The following is a 20256-nucleotide window of genomic DNA, read 5'->3' as shown; positions in this document are numbered from 1 at the left end:
ATGAAATGGCAGAGTATGTGATGGTTTTTCCGTTAGATTTCGCAGTAGCCGCCATGGCTGAGCTTGCAACAGGTTATCACGCCTCAATAGTATTTGAAAAATCAAAGCAAAATTAGTAATTTAGTGTTGATTTTACACTGTAAACAAAAACCCAGAAGAGAATTGATAAAAAATAAAAAACCCAAAAAGAGGAAGAGAGAAAATATTACATCTTTGAAGTGGGTTTTTAGTTTTTGGAATTGTGAGGTTCTTGAAATGATATAATCAGCCATTTTTTATATTATTGTATTCTGCGGTGGGTTAGGAGAGGGTTTGATTTTGGACTGGGATTAAATGGGTTGGTGGCTGCATCTGTTCGAGTGGTGAGGTGGGGGTGGCTCTCGTGTTTTGGATTGATGGAATGAATAATGGCAGTGGCTTGGGTAAGAGAGAGAGAGAGAGAGAGAGAGAGAGAGAGAGAGAGAGAGAGGTAGGTGAGTGGGTGAAAAATGGCGGTTTGGGAAGCTTGAGAGTGGGTTGTCGGGATGAGATGTAGTAGTGGCTGGGTTCAAGTTGGTTGGAGAAGATGGAGGTGGGTAGGTTCTTCGGTTTAATGCCACATATAGTATTATACCTCAAGTTATTTTACATGGAAAAGGATCCTCTAAAGATATGGAGGATCTCGTGATCGTGATCGTTCATCGTATATTGTGCAGTCAATTTTGGTTGGGTACTATTTATATTTAATTTTAAATTTTGAAATGATTTCTGACCGCACGATGTACAATGAACGGATACGATCATGGGATTCCCCGGATTCCCAGGAAATCCTTTTCCATTTTGCATAGTCATAACTGTTTTACATAAAAATTCACCAACACTATAACACTGTTTTTTTTTTTTATTATTAAAAACACTTTTTTTTTTAAAAAAAAAATTACTAAACACTCTACAGTTTTATTTCACAGCTGTTTATTCTCACAGTATAACAAAAGTGATATTTTTTCAAAACACATCAATACCAAACTAATCCTTAAAATTATCCTTATTTAATATTACTAATTTTTTTTATTTGGTAAATTAATTTAAACGTAGGTAAATTAGTATAATATTTTATATCAGTAGGTCAATTAATTTATATGCATGTATTTACATGATTCAAACAATATTTTTTTGATTAAAAAAATAATTATTGTATGAAGGAATTTATTTCATACGAAATATGGCTATTAAATTTTTGAATATGGGTAAATTAATTTATATATGTTACTAATATTTATGATACAAGAAAGGTTAAAATGCCATATGGGTTTAATTGTTTATCATAACTAGGGTGAGTAATAGCATCTTGGCAAAGTTGTAAATATGTTGTCATAGTTGGTTATATATTTGTTTACATGGCAGTCTATTTTAAATTTGGGTTTTTTTAAAAAAAAAAAAATTTATGAGCAAATGGATACTAAGGGGTAAATGGTGTCTCATAATGAGTTAGTAATAATGTGATTCAAATTTGTTGAATCTAAAAACTCTTACTTAAGCTAGTAATAATGTGGTTCAAATTTGTTGAATCTAAAAACTCTTACTTACGAGTAAAAAGGAATACCGTTAGACTGTAGTATTGAATGTGAATTTGAATGATTAATATTAGGTGCTTTTCTTTATAAAATAAGAATTTCAAGGAAACACTTATTTTTTATTTTTTCCAATTAAAGTGTCTCCATTATTGAAAGAGACATACGAGAGAGAGAGAGAGAGAGAGAGAGAGAGAGAGAGAGAGAGAGAGAGAGAGAGAGAGAGAGCATTATTATTACACAAGTCTGTCTTTGCCGTTGACTGACTGTGTCAAACACCATGCCCGACTTTTCCCTAGGACACCATTGACCGACTTTTCCCTAGGATATTTGACGGGCTTACTGCAACTTTACGCAAGGTGCTTTAACCCCTCCTATATTATATAACTACTTGGCGTTTAAGCTATAGTACCCTCTCCCCCCCCCCCCCCCCCCCCCCCTCTCTCTCTCTGCAATGGAAATTAGTGGAACCAGGTCCTTCACCTTAAGTTTAGCCTTAAGTTTAGCCTTTCTTCTTCTTTGCTTTTGCAGTGAAACTTGTAAAGCTAAGGACAACACTAGTGCCAAGTCCTGCACTTCATCCTGCGGCCATATCCACAACATAAGCCATCCTTTTCGACTGACCGATGATCCGAAGCACTGCGGCAACGTATCGTATACTCTGTACTGTGATAGCAACATTACAGTACTAGACCTACCTACCGGAAAATACTATGTCCAGGCAATCAACTACAATAACAAAACAATTCGACTCCTAGATTTTGGCCTTCAGAGCAACAACTGCTCTTCCATGTCTCAAAATATTCCGGTCACTTATGACACCATTTCTCTATATTGGCTAGCCCCAGAGCCTTCAGCTTATATATATTACTTGAAGTGTTTGAATCCATCGAATTCTTCTCTATACGTGGACACTGCTCCATGCTTGAATAATACAAGTTCTTCTTCTTCGAGTCAACCAAAAACGTACAGCTATGTCACCTGGCCCGAATTCGATGGCGAATTCAGTTACTTCGACGCATGGGATTTGGATGAGGGTTGCAGTGTAGAGTGGATGAGCAGTGTAGAAATGAGTTGGGCTGCCGGCTACGTTGAGGACTACAGCAACTTGTCTTATAAAGACATACACAATGCCCTCATGTATGGCTTTGAGCTTTATTTCGAGTCGCCTTATACAGCAAGCAGATGCCCAGGATGGACAGCGAATTATGCGTCTCCATGTTTTCCTCCCACCATTTCAGGTGCGCCAATTCTCGACTAAATTAATAACTTTTGTAGTCGGAAATATAATTGCCTTGTCAAACTATGAACATATAACAAACATTCAAGCAAGAATAAAGCCCTGCTTAATTGTTCTGGTTCAATCACTGACTAAATTAGTTTAGGTATATCCTAATTCTGCAATCCATTATATGGAAAATGAGATTTAATGGTATCAACATGCCACTTGTGGTATTCCACTAAACTAGTAGGTAGGTGGTCTCATGTTTGACTCACATAAATGAAGAGTTTGTGATTATTGATGACTCAATATGATTTAACTTAAATTAGAAAAGGTACCCGCACTTCGTTGCAGGAGGTGAATGTATCATTCACAAGAAGCATGAATAATTTCCATAGAAAGTGGGCAAAATGGTGGTAGGAACATAATCACATTCTCAAATGTAGCGATTCATATAACATATATTTGAGCTGAGTGAATCCAACAAAATCACCAATCAACATACGCATCTTCAAATAATTTAAATAAGCAAGAGATAAGTGATATGGGCTGGTAAGATCAACAGCTTGGTTTTCATTTAGATTCAATTCAGCCGACATCAAGAGCCATATACAATTTAACAGGATGAAGACATACAGTTGCCTTCCTAGTAGAGGTATATATAATAGGGAATTGTTATTGGCACTCCAAAAATCTCATTTTGCATTCCAAACTTTTTATAATTAGAAAGAAAAATACACTTATCGCGACTGTAGAATGAGATTTTTAGAGTACGAACAACAATTCCCTATATAATATCTTATTAATAAATGAATCACAAATGATACTATAGCTGTTAAAAAAACCCATTACTCAAAAACTCCAAGTCCCTCAGAACCCATTACTGAAAGCACCAATTCCATCAAAACCGAGATGGTAAAAGTACAAACTGGTTACAAAAATATGTTGTCTCATCCAATTGACGATAAGCAAAACAGATTACGAAAAGCAAAGTAATCAAACAGGCAAAAAATAAGAATAAAATCCTAAAACATTCTCATATTTGATAAAGTCAGCATCCACCTCATGTTCAGCTAGCCCGTTAAGAAAAACGATAAAGAAGGCCATTGGGAATGAAAGTTCATTTCATTTATAATTGATCAGACCTTATAAATCTGATTTGGCAAACGGCTCCTCAGATCTTCATGGTTGTAAATCTCTCCATTCACCTAATGATTTTCAAAACAAACATCGTATCAGTAATTGTAAATTGAAAATTTTATCTATTTTTTCAAATATTCAATAAATTAAACCACACAAAATTAAAAAATATATGCCGCGACCTTGTAAGCAACAGAAGAGATGAAGCCGTGAGTGAGAGAAAAGTGGTAAGCGAGAGAAGCGGTGAGAGTGTATCCAGGAAGAGAGTAAACAGCAGGCAAAAAATGAAGGCAACACTGAATTCTTCTTGACTACCTATTTAGTGAGTTCTTGGCCCTATTTAGAGAGTTAGGGTTGGTTTGGTATTGCTGTGCTTTGAAAAAAAGTTGTTTATGCTGTGCTGTGAGAATAAACAGCTATGAAATAAAGCAGCAGAGTGTTTGGTAAACTTTTTTGTAAAAGTGCTTTTGAAAAAAAAAAAAAACAGTATTATAGTGTTTGGTAAACTTTTACGTAAAACAGATGTGAAAAAAAACCAATTTTTCAAAGCTGGGTTTTGCAGCTTCTTGTTTTTGGCTTTTTTCACCCAAAACTGTGAAAAAAAACTGAAGCTGAATGTTTACCAAACACAAAAACAGCTTCCAGTTTTTTTTTATACCAGTTTTTTTCAGAATCACCTCAGTACCAAACCAGATCTTACTGGAATGAAATGAAGCCAATTCTGCAACAGAGAAACAAACGAAAAAGTCAAAATGTAGAAATCCAAGTTTAACTTAATCAAATATAATAACCAATGAAAGTTGCAAACTACAAATTCTCGCAATGTAGACAAAGAAACTTGTTTCTCAAAGACATAATTGGTCTCTCTCTGTGAATACAACATTTGAAAAACCAAACAATAATTAATAAAATAGAAAATTGAAGTACCTGGCAAGTTTTCTTTTTATACAAACCGTCATCTCCACTTGCTCTAAGGAAGGAGGAAGTGTCTGAACCACCCTTCATCACCCTTCATTCAAAACATCACAACACCTGCACTTATATAAAGGAAAAAAAGAAATGAACCAAAATAAAATTCTACTATAATCCAATTATATGAAGGCCAAACTCTTGAGTTGTGGCTGGTGGCCGTCGACCACATCATCGCCTCCATTTGAGAGAAAAGGGTTTGTTTGGCTCTTTTGTCCAATTATTTACACTAACCATATCTAAATGAAGAAGGAAAACACCTATGTTGCTCCCTTCTTGTGATCCAAATTTGAAGACGACCGATGGGGAGGGGCAGTTATAAGTGTCATCCTCTTTGCTTCTCCTATCCCTGCATCCAAATGCAATACAATCCAATGAAATGCTCACAAAATTTGAGCTCCAAACAAAGTCATAGGTTAGCAATCACCTAATCAATCATAACACCATTCGCAACTTTCATTATTTACACAGATTGCCATCCCTTTCATGCAAACACAGATAGCAATTCATATATGTCACATTATTTACAAACAGTTACAAATCAAGAAACAATTAAATCATCATCATGAATTACAGTGTAATATCAACCCCATCAATTAGAAAAGATAGAGCTAGATGGCAATAAACATACAGAGAGGAATTGCTTCAGATCCTTCCCAAAAGCAATCTTATGCAGGATAACAAAAGAGCAGTTGATCTATGATCTAATTGCAGACGCAATCTGCAAAACCGGGGAATTTGAACTTGTGAAATGTGGGGTGGAGACCTGAATGTAACAAATTGGTGTTAAGTGAATAATTCCAAACATATGAAATTTAGATCATCACACCTGAATGCAAACAGAAAAATTAAATAAAGAATCGAATGCATACACAATCTAATTAGACAAATAAGTGAACTTTTCCTTTTGGTATGTTTCAATTTCAAATGTACCAAAAAACCAAATGTACAAAAAATCCCAAATGTCTCTATCAGATAACCCTTTTGTACATTTACATTCTAAATGTACCGAGAAATACAAAAAAGCAAATCTACTATAAAACTAAATGTGTCCATATTATAGGTAGTTAGATGTAGCTATATAATCAAACAAATCTTTATTATGTATTGGGTCTTTTCAAATCATCAAATATGATAATTTTTTTATTTATAAATATTCTACTATATTCACAAAAAAAGTAAAAATTATAACAAACAATAAAAAAAAAAAAAAGAAGCATAGATATAGAGATAATAGGTAAAGAAAAAAAAAATGAAATGCCCAGAGAAGTCGTGAAAAGGAGTGTTTGAGAACTAGAGTTTATGTTTAGGAAAGTGTTTGAGAACTAGAGAAGTCGTACATAGTCTTAATAACCAAAATTTTAGGAAAGTGTTTGATCAACTTTTTAAAGGGAGTGTATGTTTAGTCTAAAAATTTCAAAGACGAAAGCCCTTTTTTTTTTTTGTTTTTTTTTTTTTTTGTGAATTTTTTCTTTTGAAATCATAATGGAAGAAGGCAATTTTGAAATTACCTTTATACATATAAATGATGAAAAACTTGCCTTATTCTCTCTTCGAGTCATGCTTGCTCTATTAAGTTTCTTCTTCTGAAGTTAATTATACAAAATGAAGAAATGAATGACAGGTTAGACCTAATCCTGCATACCAACGTGTTGTGAGGCAAGGCTCTCCAAAACATAGGTTTTTTTTTTTTTTTTTTTTGAGAAACTCCAAAACATAAGTTAGACTTGGTAGATGAATAAGAATTCAAGAACTAGAGTTTTTTGATAGAGAAACGGTTACCCGTATCCGTAGGTAACTTTTTCATCGTTCCAAATCCCCCTCTCCTCCTCTGTAGAAAAAAATAATACATATATATATTATCAATGTATTGACAGCACTAGAATTTTAAATTTATTTTGTAACGACTTATACACCTCACACTCGTTATGCTAATATGGTCTTGTTCTTTCTTTGTTCTTGTAGGTTTCTTTCAATATCTATGGCATCAAATCAGTAAGCGGTCTTCTTTTAGTTTTATTTATGCAATGTTTACATGTTTTCGGTCGACAGCCTTAATTTTTTAAATTCTGAAGACTGGGTGAGCTATTGCTAATTTTGTGTACTCTTCTTCACATTTTTCACTGCAGGTCGTGAAAGGATCTGGTTATGTAAGAAGTTTCTCCCCAAAAGCTTCTTTTATTTCTTTGGCCTCTATCTGTACTTCTTAAACCTTGTAAGTGTATGACTTTGCTCACTTTTCTATGCTATGTATCTTTTGCAGTTGGCAAGTCGAGTTCAAGGCACAACTACATCGCTTCAGTTAATTAGTCCATACGCTCAAGTCTTTTGATTTTGGGTGTCTTTATTGGCACCCAAATTTTATTTAAGTTCACCTAACTAAAACATTTTGTCACTTATAAACTACAAAGTCTGCCCTCATTTATAAGTTCACCCAAAATCAAATTGTTCGAGAGTGTCGGTTTCAAGTGTCCGGAAGGGAAAGGAAATGAAATGACTGGCAGACTTCCTGCAAGATGTTATTTCCATTAAGGACCAACGTAGGAGACGGAGGAGGCTGGTGTGGTAATGTATGCGGTGGTGTGTGTGTTCGTTCTCTTTCTTTTGGTGAGTGGTGCTTGCTGCTTGGTGGGTTGGGTGAACTCAAAATCGAGGGCAAATTAGGAAGCTTGATGACAAAATTTTTTAGTTGAGTGAAACTTAACTAAAATTTGGGTGTCAATAAAGACACCCTATGAATTTTTTATTTATTATTACTATTATTTTTTTTACTTTATGCACTTTTCAAACTCATGGTTGATTGATTGTGTTACAGTACGTGGATGGGGTATACTCATATTGATCGGTAAGAACTAAGGCCATCTTGTATTATTAGCATAGATTTCCCATTCTCTCTTTAATTACATCAAAGACAAAGTAAATCGGAAAGAAGGGGAACAAAAGTAGTACGCAGTGGATCTAACATATTAATGTCAATGATTGCAGGGTTACCATTCCTAGCCAAAATAATTTTTGGAGTTCCAGCTGTGACTGCATTTTTAATCTATACATGGCGTAGAAGACATATATCTATGTACAGCACAATAGAAGATTTTCTACAATGCAATAACAACTTCATGCCTATAAGGTACTCTTACTCGGACATCAAGAAAATGACTCGCAGGTTTAAGCACAAGTTGGGCGAAGGTGGCTTTGGCTCTGTATTTAAAGGAAAGCTACGCAGTGGCCGTTTTGTAGCAGTTAAAGTCTTGGGCAAGCCCAAAGCTAATGGCCAAGATTTTATTAGCGAAATAGCTACGATCGGAAGGATTCACCATGCTAATGTGGTGCGACTTGTTGGATATTGTGTCGAGGGATCAAAGCGCGCTCTAGTATATGACTTCATGCCTAATGGCTCCCTTGATAAATACATTTATTCCAAAGAAGGAAGTCTTCCCTTAACTATCAAGACTATGTACGAGATTTCTCTTGGAGTGGCGCAAGGGATTGAATATCTACATCAAGGTTGCGAAATGCAAATTCTACATTTCGACATCAAGCCTCATAACATCCTTCTTGATGAGAACTTTATAGCAAAGGTTTCTGACTTTGGGCTTGCAAAATTGTATCCTGTAGATAATAGCATTGTCTCTTTGACGGCAGCACGGGGTACAATGGGCTATATTGCTCCTGAGTTGTTCTACAAAAATATTGGAGGTGTCTCGTACAAGGCCGATGTCTATAGTTTTGGAATGTTGTTGATGGAAATGGCAAGCAGAAGGAAGAATTTGAATGCAACGGTAGAGCATTCAAGCCAAATCTACTTCCCAATGTGGGTATACGATCAGTACATTGTGGGAAATGACTTGGAAATGGACAATGTTACAGAGGAGGAAAAGAAAGTAATAAGAAAGATGGTTATAACCGCCTTGTGGTGTATTCAAATGAAACCAAGTGATCGCCCTTCGATGTCCAAAGTTGTCGAAATGCTTGGAGGAGATGTTGAATGTCTGCAAATGCCTCTCAGGCCTTCTTTATGCCCACAAGAGACGCCTGTGACTGTGGGTGATATTCAAGACAATGAATTGAACCCAATATGTTCTAACGTGGAGCTAACATGTTCATTGTCAGCTAGGTGATAATCAAATGGTTAAGGAAGTGCAGTAACGTATTATTAATTAAATTCTTGCTTTAAAGTGATTTAGTGAATAATTGTCGTCTGTAATTGTTTGGCTTGGATTCATCTAAGAACGACTTGTGTTGGTGTGTATACATATACATTCGTACTTTAGTCTAAAGAAAGGTTTGGAATTGACGCTGTAGAATGAATAGTGTTTCAATCCGAATTTCAGATTAATTACAACCATGCCATTGATCTTTCTGTTGGTTTCGGGTCAGCAGCCCGGCCCTCAGCGAGGCCCAAATGTGTTGGTTTTGGCTGGGAAGCCCGGCCCTCAGTGAGGCCCAAATTATTTAACTACATTTTTGCCCATCTAAGATTACAATCCAATGGTGGGGATGGTCTATTAGGAAGGGTAATTTTGTCCTCTCATTTTTGGGCAAGATAGGGGGTCACCGGGTAGGTATTATTTGCTGTCGTTCAATTAGGGTTTCGGGGAGAGAGAGGGAGGGAGGGAGGGAGGGAGGGAGAGAGAGAGAGAGATGGCGATGGAAGGAGAGCGAGGGGGAGGGGTAAGGGGTCTCGGCACTGTTGCTGCAGATGAGAGGGTCGGTATGGTCAGAGAAGACCGTATTGGTCGTCGGGATTTCAGGGAGAAGGGGTAGGGGTCATCAACAAACCCTACTGAGGTTGGGGTGTGCCGGATCTTGCGCTGCATGCCTCAAATCCAATGACAAGTTCCTTTTTTAAATTGTTTTCTTTAATGGTGGCTTAGATTTTCTAATTGTTTAGTATGTTAGGTCCGGTTTTGGGGGATTTGTGATTTTATAGAGAGAGATGGATACGGAGATAAAGATTGACAGAGGGAGGAGAAAGCATGGCTGTGTGCATTGTTTTGTTGTTAATTAATGGGTTAGTGCGCAGGGTCAGTGAGGAGAGTGACAGAGGGGTGTATGGGAGAGTGACAGAGGGGTGCATTTTTAAATTGTTAAAACCATATTTCGTATTTTTTGGTTTCACTGTGCTCATTTTTGTGCTTCTTGATAATTTCCTGGTGTTTGCTTCTCATCGCTCTGTTGGTAGGTTTTTTTTCCCCATTTCTTGGTTCCTTATGTATTCCTTGGTACAACTCTGTCTAATTTTTGGCTGTGTGATGATCCTTGCAGGTGAGCTATATGAACGTTGTTTTGAAACACAGAGCTTCATCCCCTCGAATCTGCAATTCACAGCAGGTTCATCCTCACCCTTTCACTATTATCTGCTTAAAGCGAAACATTTTTATTATGGCCTTGGTTGCTTGACATTTTTAGGCATATAATTTGCTATACTTTTGTTTTGGTTTCTTCAGTTAGATGTAATGTCACCCAACATAGTATAATAGACGGAATCACCATCTCTGTTCTCTTCAAGATAATTTTTTTTCGTAACCCAACTTGGCAAATGATATAGTTTGTTGAAGAGAGAAAGCAAGCTTTGTTTGCAGTAGTATTAATAAGTCAGATCTCTTATTTTCCTGCAAATGAATAGACTTAATGCAATCCTCGGTCAAATCATTTATCACATTCAGACAAGTTCCCAATTATTTTTGCATATGAAGAAGACCATCTTCACTTACACCGGATTTATCTGCAAACTGAATTTTGACTACCCCAAACTTATTAATAAAGAAGCCACTGTTTTAATCAAATTTGGCATAATCTTTAACATGAATATAGAAGGAAAGAAGCAAAATAGGCCTCGAATGGATGTATATGTGTAGAAATTATGTTGGAAGGTTAGTTAAACTTAGCCTTATTCTCAAGTATAGTATAAATCCTTGGGTTATTTGGATTTCAGTGTTTATCAAACTTTGCCTTGCTTATGTATTGATCTCATAACTGTCGCTTTCGTACAACAACCCAAATATGGAATCTGCCATCTGGATTCTATATGGAAGTTGTGAAGCTTTTTTCCCCCAAAATTTTGGTCTTTTTGTTTTTGTATGTTGGTTTAAAACAAATAAGAAGTTTTCATATTGGTATTTTGCTTTTGTTCCTAAACAATGACAATTTTTTACTTCTGAAATGGTTGTCACCTCATTATTTGTTCATGTGCCGGTGCCCTGTTATGATGGTGCTCATTGCTCTAGGAAAATTGGGAGGGGAAATTTTCATATGCTTTGTGGAATCTTTGATGCAATTAGCATTTTAAATTTGACTCCTCCCATTAGGTTTTTTCTTTCTGATAAATTCTGTTGTGATCTATGTGTGTTGCTGATGAAAGAAGATAAAGGTTTAGCCATGTTCCTTAATGGTCCCTGAAACTCATGGGTACTTTCACTTGCTATGCATTCAGTGATAATTGTGGCTGATGCTGTTATGATTCATAACTAGGCAATTTCCACTCATATTTCCTTTGGTTGTGTAATGATTTTCTTTTGTCCTAACTTCACTTGCCATCATATGTTCAGGCTTGGGTTACCCTTGGTAGAGCACAGTTAAAACTTTGGGGAGGCTGATAGTGCCATTCAAAGCTTCGACAGAGCATTAGCCATCAAGGTATTGTTTCACCTTTCAAGAAATTATAATCTGTACTTCTCAAAGCTTCTTACGCTGTTTTCTGATGCGTCTTTGAGCCACTGACCTTAGGTGGAGTCTGATACTGCAATATTATGTGCTAATCTAATAAACCCTGCAGCTTATTCGTCTTCGTCATGAGTAAAATAACATGACAGAAAGGCGCAGTAACCGGCTCGCCCATTCCCTTGATGATCGTTATAATCTTCGTTTTCTTAGTCTCCTCTATGCCCTCATCGAGAAAGTTCTCAAACCTGTTCCCATATGTGTATTGTTAAGTTGCTAATTTATAGATTAACCTGCTGTGATTCTGTGCTTGAAGTCAGGCATATGTTTAGACTTCCAAATTTGATGCCTTAGTAGCTTCAGTGCTTGCCTTAAAATTACTATAGGCATAACTGTTACAGTTCAAGTGTATGAAGGTTTTTTCCAAGGCATTTGTGATAGACCGCTGTACTTTAATCTTCTCCTAGGTCCCCAATTACAACAAAAATCAAAATTGCATAAATATTAAGAACACAATGAAACTGAAAAAATTATATGGTTCTAAAGTGATATAAACTGTAAATGGAGAAAATACAGGTGCAGGTATCGGTGCATCAGATGTACAGATTAGGACCGATTCTCTGTGATTAAAGTCTGGAAAAATACAGTGAAAAAGATGCAACTTTTTTATGGGATTGACAATTTTCGGCTTAGTTTTGGCTAAGAAATAATTAGAGTGTACTTATTAAGTTGAGTTAACAAATTTGCAGGATGCAACAGAACACATGGGAGAAGTTTTGAAACGAGTTAAGAAGATCCGGCTGAAAAGAGCATACAAGATAGGGAATTGGTATGCTGCTTTGTCTCTGTGTTGGATTTTTATGTTTATGTTCTGCTGCTAAGTAGATTTTATAGTGTTCTAAATCTGTTTTGAAAATGTGCTTAAAGATTGGACATGTTATTGTATATTAGCCATGTAGTTTATAATTACCTGTGGACTTGAATAGTATTATCTGATTATAGTTTATAATTACCTGTGGACTTGAATAGTATTATCTAAAGCTCTCTCACTACTCAGTTGTATCTATATAGTAAGAAATTGTTGTGTAGGTGAACTACAAACCTCAAATTCCCTTCTGTATATTTGCAGTTGCTTTTCCATATAAATCTTCTCTTGCAAAGAAATTCAAAGGCCTCTAATTGTATTCATGGACTATAACTGTAATTATACAATGTACATTATTATTTAAATATAAAAAGGTATAATTTATATATAAAGTCAATTTAAACTCTTTTTGCTATGAGAAAGGGAACTGGTAAGGGAGGTATGGGTATGGTGTTTTTAGGGCTGGTTTCTAGGGAGGTGGTCTGGTGTCAGTGCCTTCACATGGTGGGGGGGTGTGTGATATGGGGGAGAGAGGAGAGGGGGTTGGTTGCAGAGAATGGGGGTGTGATTTGGGGGAGAGAGGAGAGGGGGTTGGTTGCAGAGAATGGGGGTGTGATTTGGGGGAGATAGGAGAGGTGGTTGGTTGCAGAGAGAAGGTGACGGCGGGTGCACGATTAGGGGGACAGAAAGAGAGTTGATTGGGTACAAGATTTGAGGGTAGGGTTGAGGGAATGAGTGTGTTGGCTGCAGAGAGATGGTGGGGTTGAGTTAGTATCTCTCCCTTTCTGTCGCTTCTCTCTTCCTCCATCTATGACAACTTTGTTTTGGGGTCAAAATATGTTTGCTTTTACATAGAAATTTGAGTGTTTTATTTATTTATTTGGGTTTTTATAGCTGATGCATATTATGTTTTGTGTTTCTGGGTTTTATCACTAATTGTCAATTGGATTTTCTGGTTTCAAAAATAGGTGGAGGCATCGACTAATCTGCTGGCTGATCAGCAGATGCCAGTGTATAATCTTGCATCGAAGATTCTTTGTCGGGTTATCAATGTATCATTGAAGGTAGTGTGGTGGCTGCTCTTATAAAGAATTCTAAGAATTCTGGATTTAATTGTTTAGCTGCTTCTTTTGTACTCAAGTTATTGGGCTTTGCGAGGGAATACTATGTTTCTTTCTGCTGAATTATAGGCTGAACCAGACACTGATGAAGTATTTGCACAAGTCACTTTACTTCCCGAATCAAATGTAAGTTGTTGGCTTGAGGATTCTGATTTATTGTGGGCGGGTAAAACTGATTATGGGTTGAGATTCGGATGGTTTGATGTTATAAATTTTAGCAAGATGAGAATGCAGTGGAGAAGGAAATAACATAGGGCGCACGTCCTTAAATGGGAAAACACTTTGGTTAGGCAAAGCCAAATTAAGGAAGAGAATAGGTAGAGGCTAAAACATAATCAAGTGGAAATTTTAGGTACAAAATGTGTAGTGAGTCAAGAAATTATATAATGGTGTCCAACTGCTTTCCACCACGGCCATTTTAAAAGGCTTAGTTCTTTTTCCAAGTGAAGAAATAAAATGGCACTTGAATCATAGAAATATTAACATCTATCCTCAAATTAAAAAAACTTCATATTTGAAAGGAAAAACACACACCAGCACACACTTGGAAATAGTTGGAAATATTGGCAAACCTCACAATATATATGCATGCTTTAGCGATATTTATAATGAGGATATTTATATAAGCAAACCTCACTTATGCCCTGTACACATTCTACTGTTTAAGTAATGAAGAAAACTATTGTCAATGTCTCTAGCTATTCATTTATTATCTTCCTGTCAAAAAGGGGAAGGTTTGCATGGCTGTCACTCTTCCAACAGGTTAGTGGGTTTCTCTGGTTAGAACTTCAGTCTACAAGCTTTGTGGCTGATCAGAAGCTACCTTATTTGGATTTTGCTGGTAAGCATGAAATTATATATATATATATTCATTAAGTTTATATAATTACATGGGTGTTCTTTGAGTGCTATGTACATATATTTCCTAAAAGAAACTGATTTCTCACACTATTTTCTTATTCTGCACCTTTGTTGAATTTTTGTCCTTTGATTTCATTTCTTTTTTATTCAATTCAAATGACCAAAATAAACACGAGTGTATACGGAGAATAATGAGTATGCGGAAATCAGTATCATATCATAGATAATGAGTATGCAGATGACCATCTGTTTTACTTTGATTAATTTCTTTGGTCAGTGCATATCATAGATAATGTATTTAATAAATGATGTACAGTGTCCAGCTTCAATACTACAAGTGTATTATCCGTTAGATTTGACTTTCACAATTATTAAATTTTTTAGTGTAAATCTGAACCGTTTATTTCCCGTATCATTCAATATTATGGAAGTATTTTCTGTAGAAACCTGCTGGAAAAAAATTTGATGTAGAAACCTGTGAAAAGCTCAATGCAGGCATCTCAACTCAATTACTACAAACCCTATTCAAGGTGAAGGGTGTCATACACTATGGAATTGCAGGAAATGCAGATCCCCAACTCGAAATTGGAGATGTCACCATCCCTCAATTTTGGGCTCATTCAGGCCTTTGGAATTGGCAGGTATAAAACACTAATTTTCTTTAGAAAATTGGCTTTTGTTTGGTAATCTTTTTTTTAATCCCAGTTAATTGAATATCCAATTATGGAAAAATGTATTCGTACCAAACCAAATTTCAATTGAACGGTTGGTGTATTTGTTCCATACAACATTCGAATTGGATGATTGGTTTATTTGTTCCAAACCCCAATATCATATTATTTGTATTTCTGCCCATTTATGGATGATTGGTGTAGCTGCTATGATTGTCAGATTGTGTATGTTGGTTATTTCTTAAATGAGCAAATAAAGTCAGCAAAAAAGTAGATGCTATGTCAGTGTATGTCAATGGGGAAGTGTAGCTATGAAATATATGATTACATTGATCATGGATGATGCGTATAACAGAGTCCTAACTGAGCAATTTATGTTAGTGACTCAGTGTAGATGCTAAATACTAATGGGTGAATAATGAATGTTTCACTGAGTAGCATGTTATTACCAATCTTGGTAGATTTACAAAGCATATGAGAGAATTCGTATGAATTTTGCACTGGTGGCTGAAGAAAAATCAACAAGCTAGATTACTCATTTAACCATTTAATCACAGATATTGAGAAACCTTAGAGTTAATTATCTGTAACAATAAATGTTAATTATTCAAACTTGATTTCTTGGCAATGGCTTCCTTCGTTAACCTCTACAACTACGTCTCTCTTCACTTTCCCACTTCCTCCGGTCTCTCTTTCTCTTTCTAATCTCTACTGAGTTTCTTTCAATCTGTCAATTTATATAATTTATACTTTGATGTGATATTTGGTGCATTTGATTTGGTTTTGTGAATGTCTTCCTGACTTTTCCGCTTCGGATTAAAATAATAAGTTCAATGGTTGTATATATAACAGAATACTGATTTGCGAACAAGGCAATTCAAAGCTTGAAAATTTGTATATTATGCTAAGCTGACTACCTTTTTTCCCCGCTTTTTCGACTTTGAGCAATTGCAGTATTTTAGCCCAACTTGCTAAAATTTTTGTTTATATGAATTTGGTATAAACTTGAATAGAACTTATATCTGCAGGTTGAATGTGTCCTTTGCCAACTATTTTTTGGTATAAGAAAAAGATTACATTATATGCACACGATACTGTTTCAATATTCTACTTTTGCTTGCAATTTTGTTCTTTCTAGGACATTAAAGAGCAGTGTTGGTTTTTAAGTTTCACCACCAAATACCAACTGTTTGATTGTGATCTCTCTGTGAGATTGGATATATGATTTAAAAATTCTGTTAATAAATGTTAATTGTGATTCAAAAAATAGACTATGCTTTACCTGATCAAAAAACAGAAACTGCATGCGTATGATAGGAAGTGGAGAGCAATCTGTCTCGGTTTTGGAATGTACTGGAATCAAAGAAGCTAACTCAAGGTGCTAACTTTGAATTTTTCTGAAATATCTCCTTTTTTTTTGGATTAATTATTTTAGACGTAGGAAATGTCTATGTTTTATCTGGTAGTTGAAAATATAAATTTGGGACTTGTTCCATTTAGTTATTTGGGAGTTTGAATTTATAAATGTAGATTTGTGTTTGTTTGCCCAGCTGTTATTTCAAAGCTGGAGGAGGCATTGTGGATTAATAATAGGAAATATGATGCTCTGTGGTGCTGGGAAATGCTTAAACTGCTTGCGCGTTTTGCACTCCGGACCAGAATGAGGCAAAGGTTCCAAAAGGTGTTGCAGTGCTTCCTAAAGGCTTTCAATGAGGTACTTCCACTTACAAATCTCAAAGAAACTACATTAAGGAGGGTTGTGAGATTGACTGCATAATTTGTAATTTGGGTTTAGTGACTTATAAAATTGCAATTTCAAAGATCTTAAATTACAGTTTAGTTATCCAATTTTTCAATTCCTGTGCACAGTAATTGATAAATGTAATGCTATTAGAAAATTGTTATTACTGTGATTGTGCAGTGCTTACTATGTATTTGCTTAGCTTAATTATTTTAAATTAGGGGTGGTTGAAAGTTGGAATTTTTATTCATGCAGTTTGTGCAGAGAAGAGTATCTCATTACAAGGAACTCAATCCAACAGAAAATTTACTACTCTTAAAAGCATTTTGTGAACTCCAAGCTCAAGTCAATCCTTAATTTTCATCTACTTTTTATTTCTCTATGTCTAGGTGATTTACATGGTTTGTAACCATTAAATCACCCAATTTTATATTTACAATTGTGTTTCTGATTGTTGATGTCAATTAAAATACTATTATTCAGGTTATTAGATTTTATGCTATATGTTAACATATTCATTTTGATAATTACCACTTGCTTTGATGCATAGAAAATGCTAATTCTGTGGCAAGAAAATAGTCTTATTTCCTGTTTAATAAAACTCATAATTAGAGAAACTGTTTGAAGAGAATGATACATAATTATTCATGCAATTTGTAATCCCGCAGCAACATGCGGGCATTACTAGTTAGTTATATATACTAAAACTCAGTTGAGTTTTAGCACTGTTCAGCAATAGTAAGAGGGTGGAAATGCCCTTGATTTGTTTGGGGTTTAGGTGCTGCTGAATTGCTTTGTATAGTTAAATGTCATTTGGTGTCTTCAGCTGCCCGAAAAGTCCTACGCCTTTTTTATCTCGCCTGTTGCAGGGATAAGGTGAGAATTGACTGTGGTGATCGTGTTGGGTACTTTTTGGGGTTTATTTTGCTTCCTTTTCCTTTTGGTTTATTTCTCTCGCCGTTCTCATCAATTTTCTACCTATCTCAAACTGCTCTCTCATCTTTTCATGTCTCTCCCAAATTATCTGTGCGAAATCAGTGAGCGTGTTTTTGGTTGCTGGAAAAAAGTTTGGTTGTTACAAATTTCTTGCGTTCAAAATCCCTCAATCGCTACGAATTTTGTTCCTTTTTTTGGATTTATCAGAATCAATGTTTTGGGTCAGAGGTCTACAGTTACTGGGTGAGTTTTTTTTACTTTTTGGGTATCGTTGTTTTAAATTTTTCTTGGTGGTTTTCGATGCTCAGATGTTTCTGCATATGAATTTTGGATGGTTTTTGTATATGGATTTTGTTTTTATAATATTAGGTATTTTGTTTCTATGCTTAGATTTTAATCTTTTTCGGGGTCAAATATTTAATTACATCATGTCATGGGTTTTGTATGGGTTCAATTGGCAGTTTTGATTTTCTTTCTATTTTGTTTCCATTCCACTGCTGTCTTTCAATTTGTGTTGCCTCTCTGATTCTGGCTTTGTCCGCGTGTGTCAAAGGATAGAAACCAGCTGAAGTCAAATTTCTGCGGCTTGGTTCTGCTCCTTGGGTCGCTGCCCTGGAGATTAAATTATCAAAATTTGGTGTTTCCACGTTGCCGATTCCAAGTGGTCGTTGCTGAGAGGATCAAATTGGTGAGTTTCGAAATAAAAACCTTTTTTCCTAATTGATTTCCTTGCTTTTGCTGATTATTGTTGGCTTTAATGCATGTTGATTTTTTATTTTCAATAATTTTGCTTATGTGGTTTGCGATTTTTGTTCTTCATTTTGTTCAGATTTTGAGGTTTTGATTTTGTTGTTTTTAGGTTGTTTTTGCTTTCCTATTTTTGAGTGAGTTATTTGTGATCATTTTGCATTTATCAAAATTCAACTAGGGGAAATTGGTCTCTGTGTTGTGCCAAATCTTTACAGATTACATTTGGCTTAGTTTTGTGGATTTTATTTGGTCTGTGTAGCTATTTTTTGCCTGATTTTTCTTAATCTTATATGCTTGGGTTGTAAATTGTGGCTTTCCAGTATTTTGATTTTGTGGTCTTTAACTAATACACAATTTGCTCTGAGGTAGAAGGAAAAGAAAATCAAGTATACGAATGAGTTAGAAAGTAAGGTGTGACTATTTTGAAGCACCTGTGATGCTGCTGTTATATTTTGGGTACGTTTTCTGTCCTTCTGCTTTTTTCCAGTTTGGAGATGCGCTGATAATTGTTGGATTAATATGGATTTGTATTTTTTGGGAAGAAATGAGAGGAGTCGTTGGAATTTTAGAAAGCTTTGTGTTTCTGCCTTTTATGTGACAGAGGGAATACGGACAGGGAGTGGAAGACAGAAAACATTAGTTTAGATTGCAATTTTAAAAGTTTTTATGTTGTTAGTGCTGGAACGTATGTATTTTGTTGGGAAATTGATAATATGTAAAGTTATTAGGATTTTGGAAAGCTTTGTCTTTCTCAGTTTTATCTGCCGGAGGGAACACAACTCTTACATATATGATTTCAAGCTCTGTTGAATACATGAGGTGTAAGAAACTGTTTGGGATATTTTCAAGTTTTTCTGATTCCTGAAAAAAAAGCATGCTTAAGAGTAATTATATTTTAATTTTTATTGAATTCAGGTAACCATCTTTAGTTTTTTTTGCTTTGATTTGAAGAATTCCTTACCCTGGAAAGCCAGGGCTTCCTGATGAGTTCTTTGGGTTCCATATCTGGCGTCTTTGTTTTGTTCAAATTTGGGGCGTTTGTGATTTGGGATTTATATACTGTCTTATCAACTCTTAATGTTGAATTAGGTAGCTATTAATGTTGGATTAATCAAAGTTGGGCATCAGTTCATATGTTTTTCAACGTTTCTATTCTCATTTAATAACGTGATTTAATAGTGTGATGCTGATTTAGGCTTATGAATTCAGAGGCTTTTGATTAAGATGTGTGCCTACCTTCTCAGTTTTTACCATTGTAGATGCGGGTGGTATAAATTTTTACTTAAAAAATTGAACTCGAAATGAAAACCCAGGTGAAAAAGCATGGAAACAACTCTTGCGTAGAAATGACTTCTGGGAATGAATTTTCTTGACATTTGATCCCGGCTATTTGGTAAGAGTCAGGTTTTATAACTCAAACCATTTCCAATAACCATTTGGTAATCGTCAAAAAGCGAGTTCATACATATGAAATCCTGTTGAAGCTTACTTTTTCCCTTATGAATATTTCTTAATCTGATAGGCTGATGCTTGGAGGAGATGTTCAGAAAGTGCAATAATGTATAATTAATTAAACTCGTACTTTAAAGTGATTTAGTGTACAACTGTCATCTGTAGTTGTTCGGGCTCGGATTCATCTAAGAACTACTTGTGTTGGTGCGTATACATGTACACGTTACTCTAATTCAGCAATTGCTTCTAAATGTAGGAGCCTTTTATGGATTCTTGCAGGTGATGTGTTTGTAGACTTGCAAAAACAAAAATTTTAGG

The 20256-nt window shown here is 35.4% G+C and overlaps 2 protein-coding genes across 3 annotated transcripts in view; both read left to right on the top strand.

Moving 5' to 3' along the window:
* The window catches only part of LOC137747456 (rust resistance kinase Lr10-like), a 98547-nt gene extending 79266 nt beyond the window's left edge, over window positions 1–19281 (top strand). Inside the window, exons 1-13 of one of the 2 annotated variants that reach the window (XM_068487572.1) lie at window positions 9501–10059; window positions 10147–10212; window positions 11430–11517; window positions 12291–12370; window positions 13375–13449; window positions 13597–13653; window positions 14256–14368; window positions 14884–15029; window positions 16377–16437; window positions 16610–16773; window positions 17056–17145; window positions 18290–18424; window positions 18856–19281. In XM_068487572.1, the coding sequence (XP_068343673.1) occupies window positions 12306–12370; window positions 13375–13449; window positions 13597–13653; window positions 14256–14368; window positions 14884–15029; window positions 16377–16437; window positions 16610–16773; window positions 17056–17145; window positions 18290–18424; window positions 18856–18903 (954 nt within the window). In that variant the 5' untranslated portion in view covers window positions 9501–10059; window positions 10147–10212; window positions 11430–11517; window positions 12291–12305 and the 3' untranslated portion in view covers window positions 18904–19281. Of the gene's footprint in view, window positions 1–6846; window positions 6877–7010; window positions 7032–7144; window positions 7178–7696; window positions 7727–7866; window positions 8996–9500; window positions 10060–10146; window positions 10213–11429; window positions 11522–12290; window positions 12371–13374; window positions 13450–13596; window positions 13654–14255; window positions 14369–14883; window positions 15030–16376; window positions 16438–16609; window positions 16774–17055; window positions 17146–18289; window positions 18425–18855 lie in introns of those variants that run through there. The other variant, XM_068487571.1, reaches the window with a different exon arrangement.
* Window positions 2005–2914, top strand: LOC137747460 (LEAF RUST 10 DISEASE-RESISTANCE LOCUS RECEPTOR-LIKE PROTEIN KINASE-like 2.1). Its single transcript, XM_068487576.1, has one exon. It carries the CDS (start codon window positions 2005–2007, stop codon window positions 2809–2811), a length of 807 nt encoding a protein of 268 aa, XP_068343677.1. The 3' UTR covers window positions 2812–2914.
* Window positions 19282–20256: the final 975 nt, after the last annotated feature.

Source organism: Pyrus communis, chromosome 10 (assembly GCF_963583255.1).
Source record: "Pyrus communis chromosome 10, drPyrComm1.1, whole genome shotgun sequence".
Taxonomy (NCBI): Eukaryota; Viridiplantae; Streptophyta; class Magnoliopsida; order Rosales; family Rosaceae; genus Pyrus; species Pyrus communis.
This window is presented reverse-complemented; position numbering and strand designations above follow the sequence as displayed.

What these genes read in the sequence shown, in the direction of transcription:
- LOC137747460 (XM_068487576.1), top strand. Translation starts at nt 2,005, where the DNA reads ATGGAAATTAGTGGAACCAGGTCCTTCACCTTAAGTTTAGCCTTAAGT.